Source organism: Sodiomyces alkalinus, assembly GCF_003711515.1.
Source record: "Sodiomyces alkalinus F11 unplaced genomic scaffold SODALscaffold_2, whole genome shotgun sequence".
NCBI classification, from domain to species: Eukaryota; Fungi; Ascomycota; class Sordariomycetes; order Glomerellales; family Plectosphaerellaceae; genus Sodiomyces; species Sodiomyces alkalinus.
In genome coordinates, this window is record NW_021167080.1 from 1,617,073 (window position 1) to 1,632,552 (window position 15,480).

The 15,480-nt window shown below is 47.4% G+C and overlaps 1 protein-coding gene across 1 annotated transcript; it reads left to right on the top strand.

Annotated features, from left to right (window-relative positions):
• Positions 1-1,149: 1,149 nt before the first annotated feature.
• On the top strand, positions 1,150-14,848 carry SODALDRAFT_356298 (hypothetical protein; the record flags this gene model as incomplete). Its single annotated transcript, XM_028613896.1, has 16 exons — positions 1,150-1,166; positions 9,065-9,164; positions 9,242-9,473; positions 9,550-9,556; positions 9,618-9,730; positions 9,786-9,896; positions 9,955-10,484; positions 10,555-11,174; positions 11,253-11,615; positions 11,697-12,045; positions 12,132-12,357; positions 12,737-12,800; positions 13,268-13,445; positions 13,576-13,709; positions 13,779-14,233; positions 14,337-14,848. The coding sequence occupies 16 exons, from the start codon at positions 1,150-1,152 to the stop codon at positions 14,846-14,848; spliced, it is 4,011 nt and encodes a 1,336-aa protein (XP_028468134.1).
• Between the last annotated feature and the right edge of the window lie 632 nt (positions 14,849-15,480).

Genomic DNA, 15,480 nt, shown 5'->3' on the forward strand with positions numbered 1-15,480 from the left:
TATAATAGCTATAACCTACGGGTGGCTCTATCCCTTAGGACCTTAATTCCTAGGAACTAACGGATTTCTTCGCCTCCTAATAACCTATAGCTTCGCTTAAGGGCAGCCTTAAGGTTATCGGCGTCCGTCTTACAGTCTCTATAGTATATAAGTCCAATATCGTTAACGTAGAAAAATAGGATTAAACCATCGCGGATTATAATATAGGAGTTATTAGGGATAGCTATAAAACCTATCCTCTATAGCGTGCTGCTGAATTCCTCTTACTATAGTAGTAGCGATACCCTTAAACCAAAGAGGGCTTTCCGTAGCAGCAGGACCTTACCTAGTACTTCGTAGCCTTACGGTATCTTTATAAATACCTCTTCTTTAAGGCTAGCGTTAATAAACGCGTTAACGGTATTAAACTACCTTATCTCCAGGTTAAATCGGGCGGCGATCGCTATTAGTATACGGAAGGACCGCGAGGCTAGCGTTACGGCGTAGTTATCTTTAGTCTCTAACTGTTTTTATTAATCCCCTCGGACTATAAGGCGTGCCTTACACTTAAGGAGGGTACCCTCCTTATTAAATTTATAGGTGTATACCTACCTATAGACGAGGACTTACTACTTATCAGCCTAATTACCACCTACCTCCTACTAGCAGCCTATCCATCGGTGCCCCGTAAGGTATTCCCCCTCGGCCTATAACCACCGCTCCCGTAACGGGTAAAGGGGTATATCGCGGTAATACTTTAGTAGAGCGGGGAGATCCTCGCGGGTTATATACGATAACGGCTAAGAGGTATTAAAGGGAGTAGAATCTATAGTACCGACGTCGATATCGTTAATAGCTTACTTCCTCGCGCGTATAGGGTTATAAGTCCTGCTAGCATTAAAGAACGCCTTTTAGGCGTTATCGTTCTAGACCTTCTCGGTCGTGTATAGACTTACGATAGTTCTCGCGATAGATAGGCGCGCGGGTAATAGGCGCGCAGCCGATAGGAGTATAGCCGATAGGCACCCCCTAGGGGCACCTATAGCTATCCGTTAGTGGTTATTATATTCTTCTACCTTAGCGCCCCTGACCACTGCTAACGCTATAAGGAACGCGCGCGCGGGATTTTCCGGGGATATTAGAGGCATAGAAAACGGTTTAAACCTTATAATGGTGAACCGTGAAGTGTCCGTAATAATAGCGGTAGCCTCTTCTATAGTAATAGCGGTAGCATTAGAGTTGTAAGGTTCTAAATCTATAGCCTAGTTATTAGGCTATAGATTTAGAATCTTATCTATAGTACTAGTAATAGCCTTTCTTATAGTAATAGCGACGGCCTCGCCTTCATCCGTAGTAATAGTAGTGGCCTCTTTTATAGTAATAGCGACGGCCTCGCCTTTATCTGTAGTAATAGCGGTGGCGTCGCCTTTACCTATAGTAATAGGGGTAGCGTTAGAGTCTTCCGACTCGAGATCTAATACGTTTACGGCTATACCCCTTAATAGTAGCCTATTCGCGGTCTCCTTAGATTAGGTAATACGGATAGATTATAGGCGTTCCCCGATTTCCTTAGCGGAAGCCGTGGCTTATAGCGTTTTAATTCTACCGTTAAATATCTTATCTTCGTTAAAGACTACGTCTCTCGTGGTAATAATATCCGTTAGGTATAGTAGCTAAATACGGAAGCTATTCGCGGATTAGTATCTGATATAATAACCGATCTATGCCTTCGGTTCTAGCCTTTATAGGCGGTTCCTTTTAGCTTAGGCATCGCGTGTTTTTATAAAGGCTTTATAGCCGTATACTCGTAGGTATATAAGGTCAGGTTAACGGCCGCGTAGGCCTTCGTATGGCGTTCGCTAGTCGTTAATATATCGTGGCGTTTTATTATATAGATATATAGTAGTCTTAAAGATCTTAGGCTAGATAGATATGGGCAGATTAGCTCTAATCCTTATAGTCCTCGCCCTTCTTTAACGATGCCTTTAATCCGTTCTATAACGCTATTCTAATCCTATAAATATAGTGCCGCCGGCTAGCCTTCTACCCCCTTAGTAGCGAGGAAAGCAACGACTTCTGGGTGCTAAAATATCTTAGAATCGGCCCATAGAACGCGTGGCCTAACGTCGAATTAGGTCTTAAGTAGGGTAAAAACGTCCTTTGGAGCGTGTAGGATAGAGCCTTAGTCTCTTTTCTATAGATAGTAATCCCATGTATAACCTATATACACGTCTATAACGAATATAATAGACTTATATAGTCCGCCCGCTAATTACTCCGCCTCTTTTAGATCGTGAAAATTAATAGCTAGGGCCTCTCCGGGCTTTAACGGGTAAAGGGATAATATCCGCCGGATCTACTTAAGCACTTACGATTACCTACACGCGTTATAGTCCGTTATACGAGGTCCTTTTATCTTTACCCCCTAAATAGCGTCGATAATCTTTATAAGAGTATCAGTGCCGTAGTGGCTAAGGCGTTCGTGCTACTATTATACCGTGGTCTTCTACGGTTACCGCGGTTATCGTGATCTTCTATACGGGTTATCGCGGGGGTGCCTTACTAAGACCGCGAACGCGGTAGCGGCCGTGGCTTCCGCGCGCTCGATTATATACTAGCTATAGATATTTAGTAGTTTATAGATAGGCTAGTTATTAGCGGGGCTAATAATAGTATCGTTTACGGTATCCTAGCAGTAACCTTATAGGCATAGCTAGCGTTTCGAGACGATATTAGTAACGAATTCCTTATAGTATATAACGTCACGGAGGCGTAATAGCCTCTTCGTGCCTAATAGGGATTATATACGTAGCTTAACGTCTCCGTATCCGAGGATAGGAGCCTTATAAGTACTCACCTAAAGCGTTAATAAATTAACCGTGGGTAGTCTAATGGCCGTAAAACGGCCTCGATTATTAAAGATATAGATTAACGATCCTAAGTCTAGGATCGTGTAGTGTGATAGCGCTCTGGCTTAGTTAATAGAAAGGGATATCCCCTATTCTTATTATAATCTTAATAGTATTATCGTATAACGACGCGCTACCCCCTGGGTTAGGGGGGCTCTTAGTCTCCCCGTCGTAGTAACGGACAGGTTTTTATAAACTATAGTAGTAGGCGTAGTATTATAGAGTTAATCTTCCTAGACTTCCTCTATCTTATTAGCGGTGATAGCTATTACTTCCCGCCTTTTCTATATCGCGGTATCTACGCGGCTTTTAAAACTATAAATACGTATCTTCTTTTCCGCGACCTTTATAATATCTTTATAGCCACGCTAGGTATAAGGGCGTATATCCGGCCTTACATACTAATAGGCGGCGGTGGTATAGGTGTTTTTATATATCTTATAAGGCCTCCTTATTACGGGAGAGATAGCCTTTACGGACGTGTTACTATAAGGGCGTTTCTTATTATTATCGTTATTAGTAGTATTCTTAGTATTAAGGAGGTTTCTAAGGGTATTAAAGGTGTCTCTCCCTACTCTAGGCTTTATAGCGGTGGATTATAGGCTCTTTATATTACTAAGAACCGCCCGTAGAGCCTTTACGAAGTCGTTAATCGTTAGTTCATTTTCCGTAATCTTATCATAGTTATTGACCAGGTAGTTATTACTCTATTCCTAGGTAATAGGTCTAACGGCTTTTAACGCGTCTTCTACCTAATAGTCCGCGCTTAATAGTTCTAAAACGCCTATATATTTATAGTGTATTATCGTTATTTTCCAGCTTACCACCTAGGCGTCTATATCCTTAGGTATAGCCTTTATAGGCGTAGTGTATCATCGGTATAAGACTAGGGCTTCCTTACGGAGGTTTATAGGTATTAGTCCTGCGTGCGCGTATAGGAGAGTAATCTAGGCCCGCGGGTTATTTACGGTATTATCCTACAGCTAGGTGTGGAGGTCGCGTAATATAGTATATACGGTCCTTTTAATATAGGAGTATACCTCGTTAAACTCCTTATACTACGCGTCGTAGTCTGCCTTTTCCTCGCGGTATATACAGCGATTTTATAGGTAGCGTATACGCCCTTTTTTAAAGAGGTCGTCGATAAATGTAGGCATCCTGGTTAGTGGTTCTTTCGTTACGGCTATAACCTTCCGGCGAGCGGCCGTCTTCCTCTTACCGGTAGCTATAGTAGCGGCTATAGTAGCCGTGGATTCTATAGTATCCGTGGCCTTATCGCCCTTTAGCGTGATAGTGGAAGACGGAATAGCTATAACAGTAGTAGCCGTGGCCTCCTCCGTGTTAGGGTCTACGGCGAGGGCTTTATATTTACGAATATTAGGGGGTATAGATATAAGAAGGAGATAGGCGTTAGCCTCCTTATCGCTTAGCTTTAGATTAAGGTAGTTATCCTAGTAGGTATAACGGCTTGTCAAAAGTTGTTTACGTATTTAGGCCGAAAATATAGATTATTCGAACTAAGGAAGGAAAGGAGGGAAGGAAAAGTCTGCGTAGTGTGTAGGCGGCTAAGTATATATAGAATCGCACAGGCCTCGCTAGGAGGTCCGTGCTTCTTGGTCCCGGCCACTGCCGGGGACTATTCCGCGGGCCACTGCCCGTAATAGTAGGAGGCCGATTTACCGCGTACGGCGCGCTCCTAAACTGCCTAATCCCTCTAGTTAACGAGGGTCGTGGTAGCCGCCTTCTATTCGGCGTTAGATATGTTAGAAGATATCTTTACTAGATTATCGTTTATCGGTTAGTTAATTAATAGGTAGGTTAATTAATCTCTTAATTACTCTGATTAGGTCGATAGTAGTTATTTAAGAGTGCTTATATAGATATAATTACTTTTTTATAGTGGAATAGGGGTAGCCTTATTAATATCTATTATTTAGGCATTATAAACCGGGCTTATAACTGTTATACGTTAAATAGGCACTTAAATAATTAACTTAGTAGAGCAGAAATCTCGTGTGTGTGTATTATATTAAGTTATATCTGGGAGAGTCTCTTATGCCCTTAATTTGGGTGGTGAAGACTCCGTTGTGGGTACTATGTTATTTGGATCCTATCCTGTCTTTTCCGGTATCCACCCTTATTATATCCTGTTGCCCGAAGTCCCTAATATCCGGAGCCCTTAGTTATGGAGTGGATCCCCCCTGGTTCCCCTATGGGCTATATCGTGGTCCTGCCTATGCGATAGCCTTAGCTACTAAGTAAACTGCTACGGTTTCCACGTATAACGGCTAGGAAACTAGTAATAGAATAACTCACGGCTATTAGCGTTATCACGGTTATAATCGAAAAAGGCTATTAGCTGAGTCTTCCGCTCCTATAATATACGCTTAATCTGGCTTATAGTCGTGTTATCGCCGAAGTATATAGGCTACTGTCCCTTAAGATAAACCGGAAGACGTATAATAGGTGGATACTTATAGTGCACAGGGAACTCGAATAACTAAATAACGGCCTCCGCGGGACTAATATAACGACTCTGGAGATAGAGGTTAACCTCGTCTTCGCCCTTTTCGCCGAATATACGCGTAGTTATACGGTCGGTGCCCTTATAAATATACTTATATATATACTTAATCGCCTAAATAGAACCGTAAATATCAAGGTTAGTAAGGTATAGAACGGAGGCAGATATACAGGAGAGAATAACTTACCTTAATAGATCCGTAAATCTTAACGTTAATATAGGCACTATAGCAGAGGCAGAGATACGGGCTATAGGGAATAATAAAACGGTTATTAAGGGGGACCTCTTCTACACGGCCTCTTTTTATAACGTGTAGGCTAGAGTTACGGCGCCTATATTTATGATAACTATCCTCCCGTATAGTCGTCTTTAGGCAGTACGGCTTAGGGAACCGCTTAGAGTACTTTATACGGTTCTTATTATTAGGCTACGGCTATATACACGGTGTAAAGGGCTTATTATCACCGTAAGGACTATATATTATATTCTTACTAATAATAATAAAAAGACGGCTAGTAGGATCCGACTCGCGGTCTGGTAGCTCTATAGAGATAACCTTATCGATATTTATAGGGTCCTTATATATCTTAGCCGCCTGCGGCGTAAGGAAAAGAAGGATATAACGTTATAGAAGACCGCGCTTTTAGTATTCTACGGTTTATATAATCCCCGTAAACTCACTAAATAGACTATCACGCAGCTATTATTCTAGGTTGCGGGACTTTAACTCGAATACACGGCTAACTAAATCGGGCCGGTTATTAGTAGTCTAACCTAGCTAAAGCTCCCGTATAATCTTTAGCTAGGTAGGATTAGCCGTAAAGGTGATAAAAAAGGTCGGAGTGCTAAAAGCCCGTATAATTACCATAGAATCTTAATGATACTACGAGATAAACCTTTAGCCGCTAACGTAATTTAAGGGTAAGACGATCCGTCGGCTAATATTACGGGTTTCGCCGTCGGCCTTATACGCCTAATCCCGTATCCCGTTATATATGTTAGCCCGTATCTCGTTCTAATAGCGCTGGATCCAATTAAGCTTCTTCTAATCGCAGGATATCTATAGGTCCACTAAAAACTACTAAAAAAGACGGCCGTATATAAAGGGCATAAACCTCCACTAGTATCGCGAGTATAGTATATAACGGCAGAATTAATAGAACTTAACCTCGGTGTTCTACCGCTAACAGTTATAAATATCCCGTAACTATAACTGCTAGTAATATCCGGAACCGCCACGCGGATATATAAGCGGGTAAGATAGTAGTAGGTAGGTAGAATACTTATAGTGGATCCGCGTAAGGCCGCCTACGCTACCGTTAGACCGTCTCTCTACGAGGATAATATCACGGTAGCAGACTTCACCCCACTTATCCGGTATAATAGCCGTAACCTTATCCGTAACGGGCAGATTCTCACGCCGTATATTAGCACCCTGCTTAATAACTAATTCTATCCTAGGGTTAAGTATAATACGATATTATTCACGGAGGGAGTTAAAGCGTTCGCGGGCCGTTTTATATATTTATATAAAGGGGTTATACTTATGCAGGAAGTCCGAAATTTCCCCTAGGATACAACGGTTAAGTATATAGTCGAGGTTTTAGGTATTCGTAAGGCGCTAGTCGGTAATAGCCTACGGATTATAAAAGTATAGCTAGATAAAGGCGGGAAGTCGACCTATAGCACTTAATAGCCTAGTATAGTGGTAGAGGGTGCCGTGGATCTAGAAGGCTATCACGCCGCCAGCCGTAGCACCTTAACGGGTCTTAGTATATTATATAGATATAAACGAAAAGGCATTATTATATTAACGGATTCTCTTACGATAATCTACAGCTTAAGCGGTATCCGCGTATAGTAAACGTTAGAAGAAGTCGGGTAGCGGGGAGATAACAGGAACGTCGATATCGCCCTAGTTATAATAGGTGCTAAATTTCGGGTTCGTAGGCGATAATTCCTAAGTAATAGAAGATAATAGCTATTAGCTAACGACTAATAACACGGGATAGAAAACTAACCTATAACTTCTCCCTAATCTAATAGAGCGTAGCGTAATATTTATACCCTACCCGTATTAATCTAAGGTTATAGTAATTAACCGTAATACCCGGCTAATACTATCCTAATAGCCTAATATATTCTTCGCGGCGTCCGCGACGGTCGATATTCGTATTACGCTAGCTAGTATTAACGGCTATTCTCTTATAATAGGCTATAACGCGGCAGGCACTATAGGTATTATACGCGGCACCGTTATGCCGTATAGTAAAATCAATACTCGGAAAGTAACACCTATAGTACGTGTAATAACTTCCTGGGGTAGCCTATAGGCCTTATCTCTACTAATAAGCACGGCGGCGATGTGGAGGAATAGGGGCAGGATCTATTAGAGGGTGGGTTATTGGAACGGGTGGAGGAGGAGCCGCCGAACTTGTAGGAGGTTCTTCACGGGCGGCTTAACGGGCGGCTTAACGGGCGGCTTAACGGGCGGCTTAACGGGCGGCTTAACGGGCGGCTTAACGGGCGGCTTAACGGGCGGCTTAACAGGCGTTTCGGTTAGTTACCCTCGTAGCATAACACATTACATAGGTAGCGTAAATCCTATATACCCGAGGATAATAACCAAAATCAGAAAATGGCTTAAGGTTCTTATAGCCACGGCAGGTTCGCGGCTCTGAATTAGGCTGGCTAACTATATTAACGGCATAAATAACGTAGTATAACGCTATATAAAAAACTCTACGGGCACTGTAGAATACAGGTAGTAGATAGGAGACACGGCGATATAGTCTATACGTCTAATTTACGGGCGATCCGTACTCTAATCCCTTAATAACCTACCGCGGTATTTACGGTAAAAGCTATATAACTTAAAGGTACCGCTGGTTTACGGGCTATATAGCTATATACTGTGAAAGCAAGTCCCCCGAAAGTCCCCCGAAAAACACTACTAAATCCCGTAAAACGGGTCCGGGCGGTAGTACTAGTACGAACGCAAGGCTGGCTATTAACTTACGTAAATTAAAGCGGGCCAGCGTCAGTGCTATACAGCTATATACTATGAAAGCAAGTCCCCCGAAAGTCCCCCGAAAAACACTGCTAAATCCCGTAAAACGGGTCCGGGCGGTAGTACTGGTACGAACGCAAGGCTGGCTGTTAACTTACGCAAATTAAAGCGGGCCAGCGTCAGTGTAGACTTAGATACCTTACCTTACGGAGTAGCTAATACCTAGGTAGCAAGTGCGAAGTGCAAGGCAACCTGGAAGTAGTCAACACTTCCAATGACAACAGACTAAGGTACCTAACAAAATAAGCCAAAGCACTCCAGCAGCCAGCTGAGGTAGACAAGTGGAGGAGGCACTGCGCCCCCATGAAACAGCCACGAAGATGTACTTTATTAGCTCCGTACTCCTTTATGCCGATCCAGGGAAGGGGCTTTTTTTCTTCGTAGACTTATTATTATTACACATACGTCCCACACACCGTGGACCTGGTACTTTGTACGGATACTTCCCGCTTCGCTCTCCACATAATAATTAGTTGTACACTACTTCGTACGTTGTACACTACTCCGCAACTTCGCAAGGACCCCCGGCCCCGGTCCCTCTAAGGTACGAAGTGGTCCTGAACCTAGGTTGGTCGGTTTTAGGGATCTTCCTCCCCGCCTGAATTCCAACCTCTTTCAACCTACGTTCGACTTTACCCTACGCCGTGTCGTTCGCCGCCCGTCCCTCCAGATCGATCCCTTTGTCCTCTTGACTTTGATCCCTAGCTCATTTCAACCATCAGGGACCTGAGGCATGAGGAACGACAATACGAACTCTAGCGCCTCAATACAATACATCCGACGTCCCGACCGTCGTCGACAACCGCAACCACCTTCAATTTAAACAGCGCCCTCTGCCTTATTGACTTGCGAACAACTTCCGAGTCTCGTCCACTTCATTCTTCCTTCGCATCGACTGTTTTCTCCCAATTCGACAGAGAAAAGAAGAGACCAAGTGGACTTCCACATCATTCGGATGAGGTGTACTCCATGATCAACCTGCCTCTCCGCCGTACGGTCCTCTCTTGATCGTTTTTCCGCGTCTCCTCTACCCACCCGCGGCACCGCCTGTTGCCATCTCTATTCAGTCTCCGGGTAATCCTTCTTTGGAGCCTTGTAATCGCGGTTACATACGTATCAATACCACGGACGACAGAACCGGGCTGGCCCTCACAAAACAAGGAAAGAAGAAAAAACCCCATTATACTCTCGGTGGCAAACCATCTCTCAAATCACCTAAATCCGCGTTTGAGAAGTCTATCATCTTCTGTACATGCCAGACCTAGGTATAGACTTTGGTCTCTTTCGCTGAAGAGCTGCCGAGCCGCTCGATTTCGACTCGATTCATTGTTGGGCGGTATCGCTCTCCGTACCCAATATTCTCTCGCCTTCACCGATCGTTGTTTCGAGTCTTCCCGATACCCCACTGCGACGAGTGCCGACCAATAATCGCCCATCTTTATAGCTGTGTCGCGTCCTTCAACCCACCACAGGCCATTGCCAGAGGCTGGACCTGGATTCTCTATCAAGAAGGCGTCATTTGTTGCCTGTTGAGAGTATGGCAAGATACGGACGACCGCTAAGCTTCTCGGAGAGGAGGGGCAGCCAGCTTAGCGAGGACATGACTTTGAATACCGGCACCACGGGCGGAAGCAACCTTAGGGATAAGTTGCCCCAGCTAGTTGGCCACATCCGTGGACCCCCGACCCCCAGCATGAGCACGCCTGCCCCCGATTTTGACCAGCAATTAACGGGTTCCCCTCCTCCCCCTCCCACTCCTGCGGCATCGCCAGGGCCATCGCATGGGGAACTTGATTGGAGTAAAGCTGCCGACGACGAAGACTTCTTCCTCGCCAAGGTCCGCCAACACTTTAAGATGTGTTCCGGCCCAGAGCGCAACCGGATCCTGGGCGATCTCCTGAATCTCTGCACTAGCCAGCAACTGAGCTTCGTCCACCAGTTCGTCAGCCCGTTGCTGAAGAAAGACCCGTTTACAAGCCTCCCAGATGAATTGTGCTTACGTGTGAGTACTGCCGCGTTACTTTTACCAAGATTATAGAGGTTTGCTGATCACAAAACGCTAACGTCCAAAGGTTTTGTCCTTTATCGATGATCCAAAAGTCCTAGCGCGGGCCTCGCAGGTCTCACGCCGCTGGAGGGATCTCCTAGCCGATGACGTGACCTGGAAGAACTTGTGCGTCAAGCACAATTATGGACGTGCGCTTGCGGAATTGTCGGATTCGCAGCAGGACCAACATATTCCCGAAAGTGACACCAATCTCGATCATGTCTCAAGCCATAGTGCTCACCTCGGCTACCCATCTCGCCCAACGTCCCTTGGTTTATCTCGGGACGAAGGGTCGGCGATGTCTTCATCCTCAGACACCCCAGTCATTTTGCGCCAGAAAATAAGAAGCTACAAATCTCACTTCAAGAAGAGATACCTGGTTGAAGCAGCCTGGAAACGCGGAGGTACCCACGTTACTAGGCACATTACCCAGGAGGGCGGGGTCGTTACCAGCTTGCACTTGACCCCGAAGTATATCATCGTGGCCCTCGACAACGCCAAGATCCACGTCTTCGATGCTCAAGGAAACCCTCTGCGCACACTGCAGGGACATGTTATGGGCGTCTGGGCAATGGTCCCCTGGGATGACATCCTCGTCAGCGGAGGCTGTGACCGCGACGTGCGGGTTTGGGACCTGACAACTGGGTAAGTGTTCCAATCATCGTCCAAGGGGAGGTTTCCGGGATGGGCCTTGTAGAGCAATTGACTGACCGGGGGCGACAGCGCTTGCCTACATACGTTACGAGGCCATACCTCTACCGTTCGCTGCCTTAAAATGTCGGATTCCAGGACAGCCATTTCGGGCTCGCGAGATACCACACTACGGATCTGGGACATCCGGGAAGGCGTATGCCGGAATGTCCTTGTCGGTCATGGTGCGAGCGTCAGGTGTCTAGAGATCCATGGCGACATTGTCGTGTCGGGCAGCTATGACACGATGGCCAAGGTCTGGAGCATCTCGCAAGGACGATGTATCCAGACCCTCCAGGGCCATTTCAGTCAGATCTACGCCATTGCCTTCGATGGGAAGCGAGTCGTGACCGGAAGCTTGGATACCAATGTTCGCATCTGGGATCCCCGCACAGCGTAAGTTTATCTGTGTCCTTTTTCTTTTTTGCTTCCTCCTTTCTGTTATCTTTCTGGGTTCTGAATTAACACCCGTCGCAGTGAATGCCTCGCCATCCTTCAAGGTCATACCTCGCTCGTTGGCCAGCTTCAAATGCGTGGCGACATTCTTGTCACCGGCGGCTCCGACGGGTCAGTACGGGTGTGGTCACTAGAGAAGATGTGCCCCATCCACCGCCTTGCCGCACATGACAATAGCGTGACCAGCCTACAGTTTGACGATACTCGGGTCGTGAGTGGCGGAAGTGATGGTCGCGTCAAGATTTGGGACCTTAAGACGGGCTATTTGGTGCGAGAGCTCATTGCCCAAGGAGAAGCTGTATGGAGAGTCTCCTTTGAGGATGAGAAGTGCGTCGCTCTGGCCCTCCGGCAAGGTAGAACAATAATGGAGGTGAGTGACTCGAGATATGAGGGGCAACGCCATGTTCCTTCGGTCTATGGTTCAAGCACGGGGGTACTGACAATGGTCCTGTTCAGGTTTGGTCGTTCTCGCCGCCTCCCGAGGAAGAGTTCACAGCATACGATCGCCAGCTTTCTCTTCAACAACGCTCACTTCTCCCTCATACTCCGCCCCGCCCGCTGAGCGCCATGCAGCTTGATTTCCGGTCAGCACAACAAGCCGTTGCTGGGTCCAGTCGACGATCTTCCGGCGCCCAAGATGTTGACATGAGGGATGCTGGCCCCTCCACGGCTCCGCTGCAGGGTGGCAACCAAACATTCTTCCACGACGATTAAGTTCACGCAACTAGGGCTACGTGCCTAGACAACGTTGCGACTTGGACGGAGCCGATGGTCTCTATCTATCTTGTGCAGTATAAATTAGCAAGCGTGTTTCATGATAGACTATTCGGGAGAGCTGGCTGCTGGAGTAGGTATTCGGGGGTCTGCTCTTCCAAGGAGGCCTGTACTTATCCACTTTGGGCGACTTTCTTCGTCTCATTGTGTATATAGTAATACCATCTTACACTTGGGCGGTGGACTGAACTCGGGGCAAGGACACATACATTAACAAGGCAAATATACTACGGAGTGGAGTGCATCGGGTCATGGTTCATGTTCGTTATCTGCCTGCTTGACTTGAGTTCTCGTGAAGAGTGACGAGCAGGGCTACGAGGGACATCAAGTCCGGCCGAAGTTGAGCCTTTTGTAGCACTTGTGTGTACCTCATCAGTATATGTGAGCTGAGGAAGCTACTTACGCTTCTCGTCTAAGGTACCTAGGTACTCTGTCTAGGTTCTCTTCGGTCCTACCTATCGATTCCGAGTACGGAGTACATGGGCTCGTTCTGACACCTTTCCCAAAAAGCGAAGTAAAAGGTACGCGGGACACGGAGTACACGGGACGAAAATACAAGACCCCTTTCTGACTAATTATATTGACACGGAAACCACTTTCCCCTTTAGCGTGCGGTATTGCACCGCACCAACAGAAACGCTAGAGAAGTCTGTTGAGTGGAGTATCCGTGCGGGTCCTCTAAGCCATTTATGTACTAGCTTCCTTCAACAATAGCTATCTTTCTCAACACCGCGATTTTTCGGAGCTTGAATTGACGAGGGATAATATTATCTCGACAGTTTTCTCTTCTTTCTCCTTCTGCTCCACCACCTTTGCAGTCAACATCGACCGGAGGCTCATTCATCAGCCACGATGTTCTCGAGAGCACTCAGGCTTAACAGGGCGGCTGTGCCCCTGCGCGCCCGCGCCCGCGCCCCTACCCCTTTCCTTCCCATCGCCTCCCGGTCTGTCACCACCGATGCGGCATCGGCGACGCTCGAGAAGGGTGTCCCCCAGGTGAGTACACGGCCATTCGGGGCTATCTCGTCTACAGTCACTATTATCGACATGATGTTCTGCGGGACCAGAACCATCGCTGAGATGGGTCATTGGCCAAGCGCATTAACTAACTCCGGTCCTTCCGTAGTCCGATGACGAACCCTTCTCTATCAACCTGAGCGACGAGAGCTTCGAGACCTACCAACTCGACCCCCCGCCATACACCCTCGAGGTGACGAAGAAGGAGCTTAGGGATATGTACTACGGCATGGTTGTCATCAGGTAAGGATTTAGACGGCATTCCATTGTTCTTTATTGTTCTAGTCGAAGTGGCTGACAGGCGGCTTCCAGACAAATGGAGTTGGCTTCCGACCGCCTGTACAAGGAGAAGAAGATTCGGGGTTTCTGCCATTTGTCCACCGGACAGGAGGCTGTCGCCGTCGGTATCGAGCATGCCCTGACTAAGGAGGACGACCTTATCACCGCTTACCGATGCCACGGTTTCGCCTACATGCGGGGTGCGGCCCCCCGTTCCATCATTGGCGAGCTTCTCGGTCGCCGTGAAGGCATCGCCTACGGCAAGGGTGGCTCCATGCACATGTTCGCCAAGGGCTTCTACGGCGGCAACGGCATTGTCGGCGCCCAGGTCCCTGTCGGCGCCGGTCTTGCCTTCGCGCATAAGTACAACGGCCACAAGAAGGCCACTGTTATCCTGTACGGCGATGGTGCCAGCAACCAGGGTCAGGTCTTCGAGGCTTTCAACATGGCTAAGCTGTGGAATCTTCCCGCTCTGTTTGGCTGCGAGAGTAAGTCATTTCATGTTTCCATATTCGCTTCGACGGGTACCTCCCGTGACCCGTTGCCTGCGAGCCACGAAATGCTGATGATTTTGTCCCCCCCTTCCTTCAGACAACAAGTACGGTATGGGCACTGCTGCCAGCCGCTCTTCGGGCCTGACGGACTACTACAAGCGTGGGCAGTATATTCCCGGCCTCAAGGTTAACGGCATGGACGTCCTGGCTGTCAAGGCGGCCGTGAAGTACGGCAAGGAGTACACCGCGGCGGAGAACGGCCCGCTCGTGCTCGAGTACGTGACGTACCGGTACGGTGGCCACAGCATGTCTGACCCCGGCACCACGTACCGGACCCGTGAGGAGATCCAGCGCATGCGGTCGACCAACGACCCCATTGCCGGGCTCAAGCAGAAGATGCTCGACTGGGAGGTGGTTACGGAGGATGAGCTGAAGGCGCTTGACAAGAAGGCCCGGTCCTATGTGAACGAGGAGGCGGCTGCCGCCGAGGCCATGCCTGTCCCCGAGGCCACTCCCAAGATCCTCTATGAGGATATCTATGTCCGCGGCACGGAGCCTCAGTACATCAGGGGGCGCACTCCCGATGAGGCTTTCTACTTCAACAACTAATCAGCGAGCCACCGTCTGATCCCTAACCTCACCTTTACACCCTTTTTTTACCCCTCCGTTTTCATGCCAGAAACAAAAAGAACTTGCCTCCTCACGCCAAACTGCTTATTATTTCTTGTTCTCTCTTGGGTTCATCACGTCCTGGTTTTCCCCCGTTTGTACATTACCTGCTAGCTAGATGGTGACTTCGGATTCAATGGACGTAATTGAGACGTGACAGTCGCTTTGCTGCTGCGGTCTCTCTTTTTGACCTACCCGGAGCTGGAACGGCTAGACATGTTTTCTCAGACCAGGTCCCAGGCACATGTAGGCTATATGTATTATGTTAGTCTGGACCAGCACGTTGAAGATTATTTCGCCTCTGGGGGTGTCTGGTGGCTCTATTTTCATCACCATCCTGCGTCGCATGCATGAAACGCAAGCTTTTGTTGAGGTACCAAGAGTTTTGAAAAGAGGATCTGAACCGGAGCATCTCGCCATACGTCTCCTTCAGGGTCTTAGATTCGCGGTAGTTTATATACGGAGTACAATACGGCTAGGCTAGCCACCTGGTACTGATACGCCAAGTTAGGAAGGGTAAAGGCACTGTTACCGTTTCGCGTTTAGGGCAGCCTAGGTCACTGAGTAAGGTA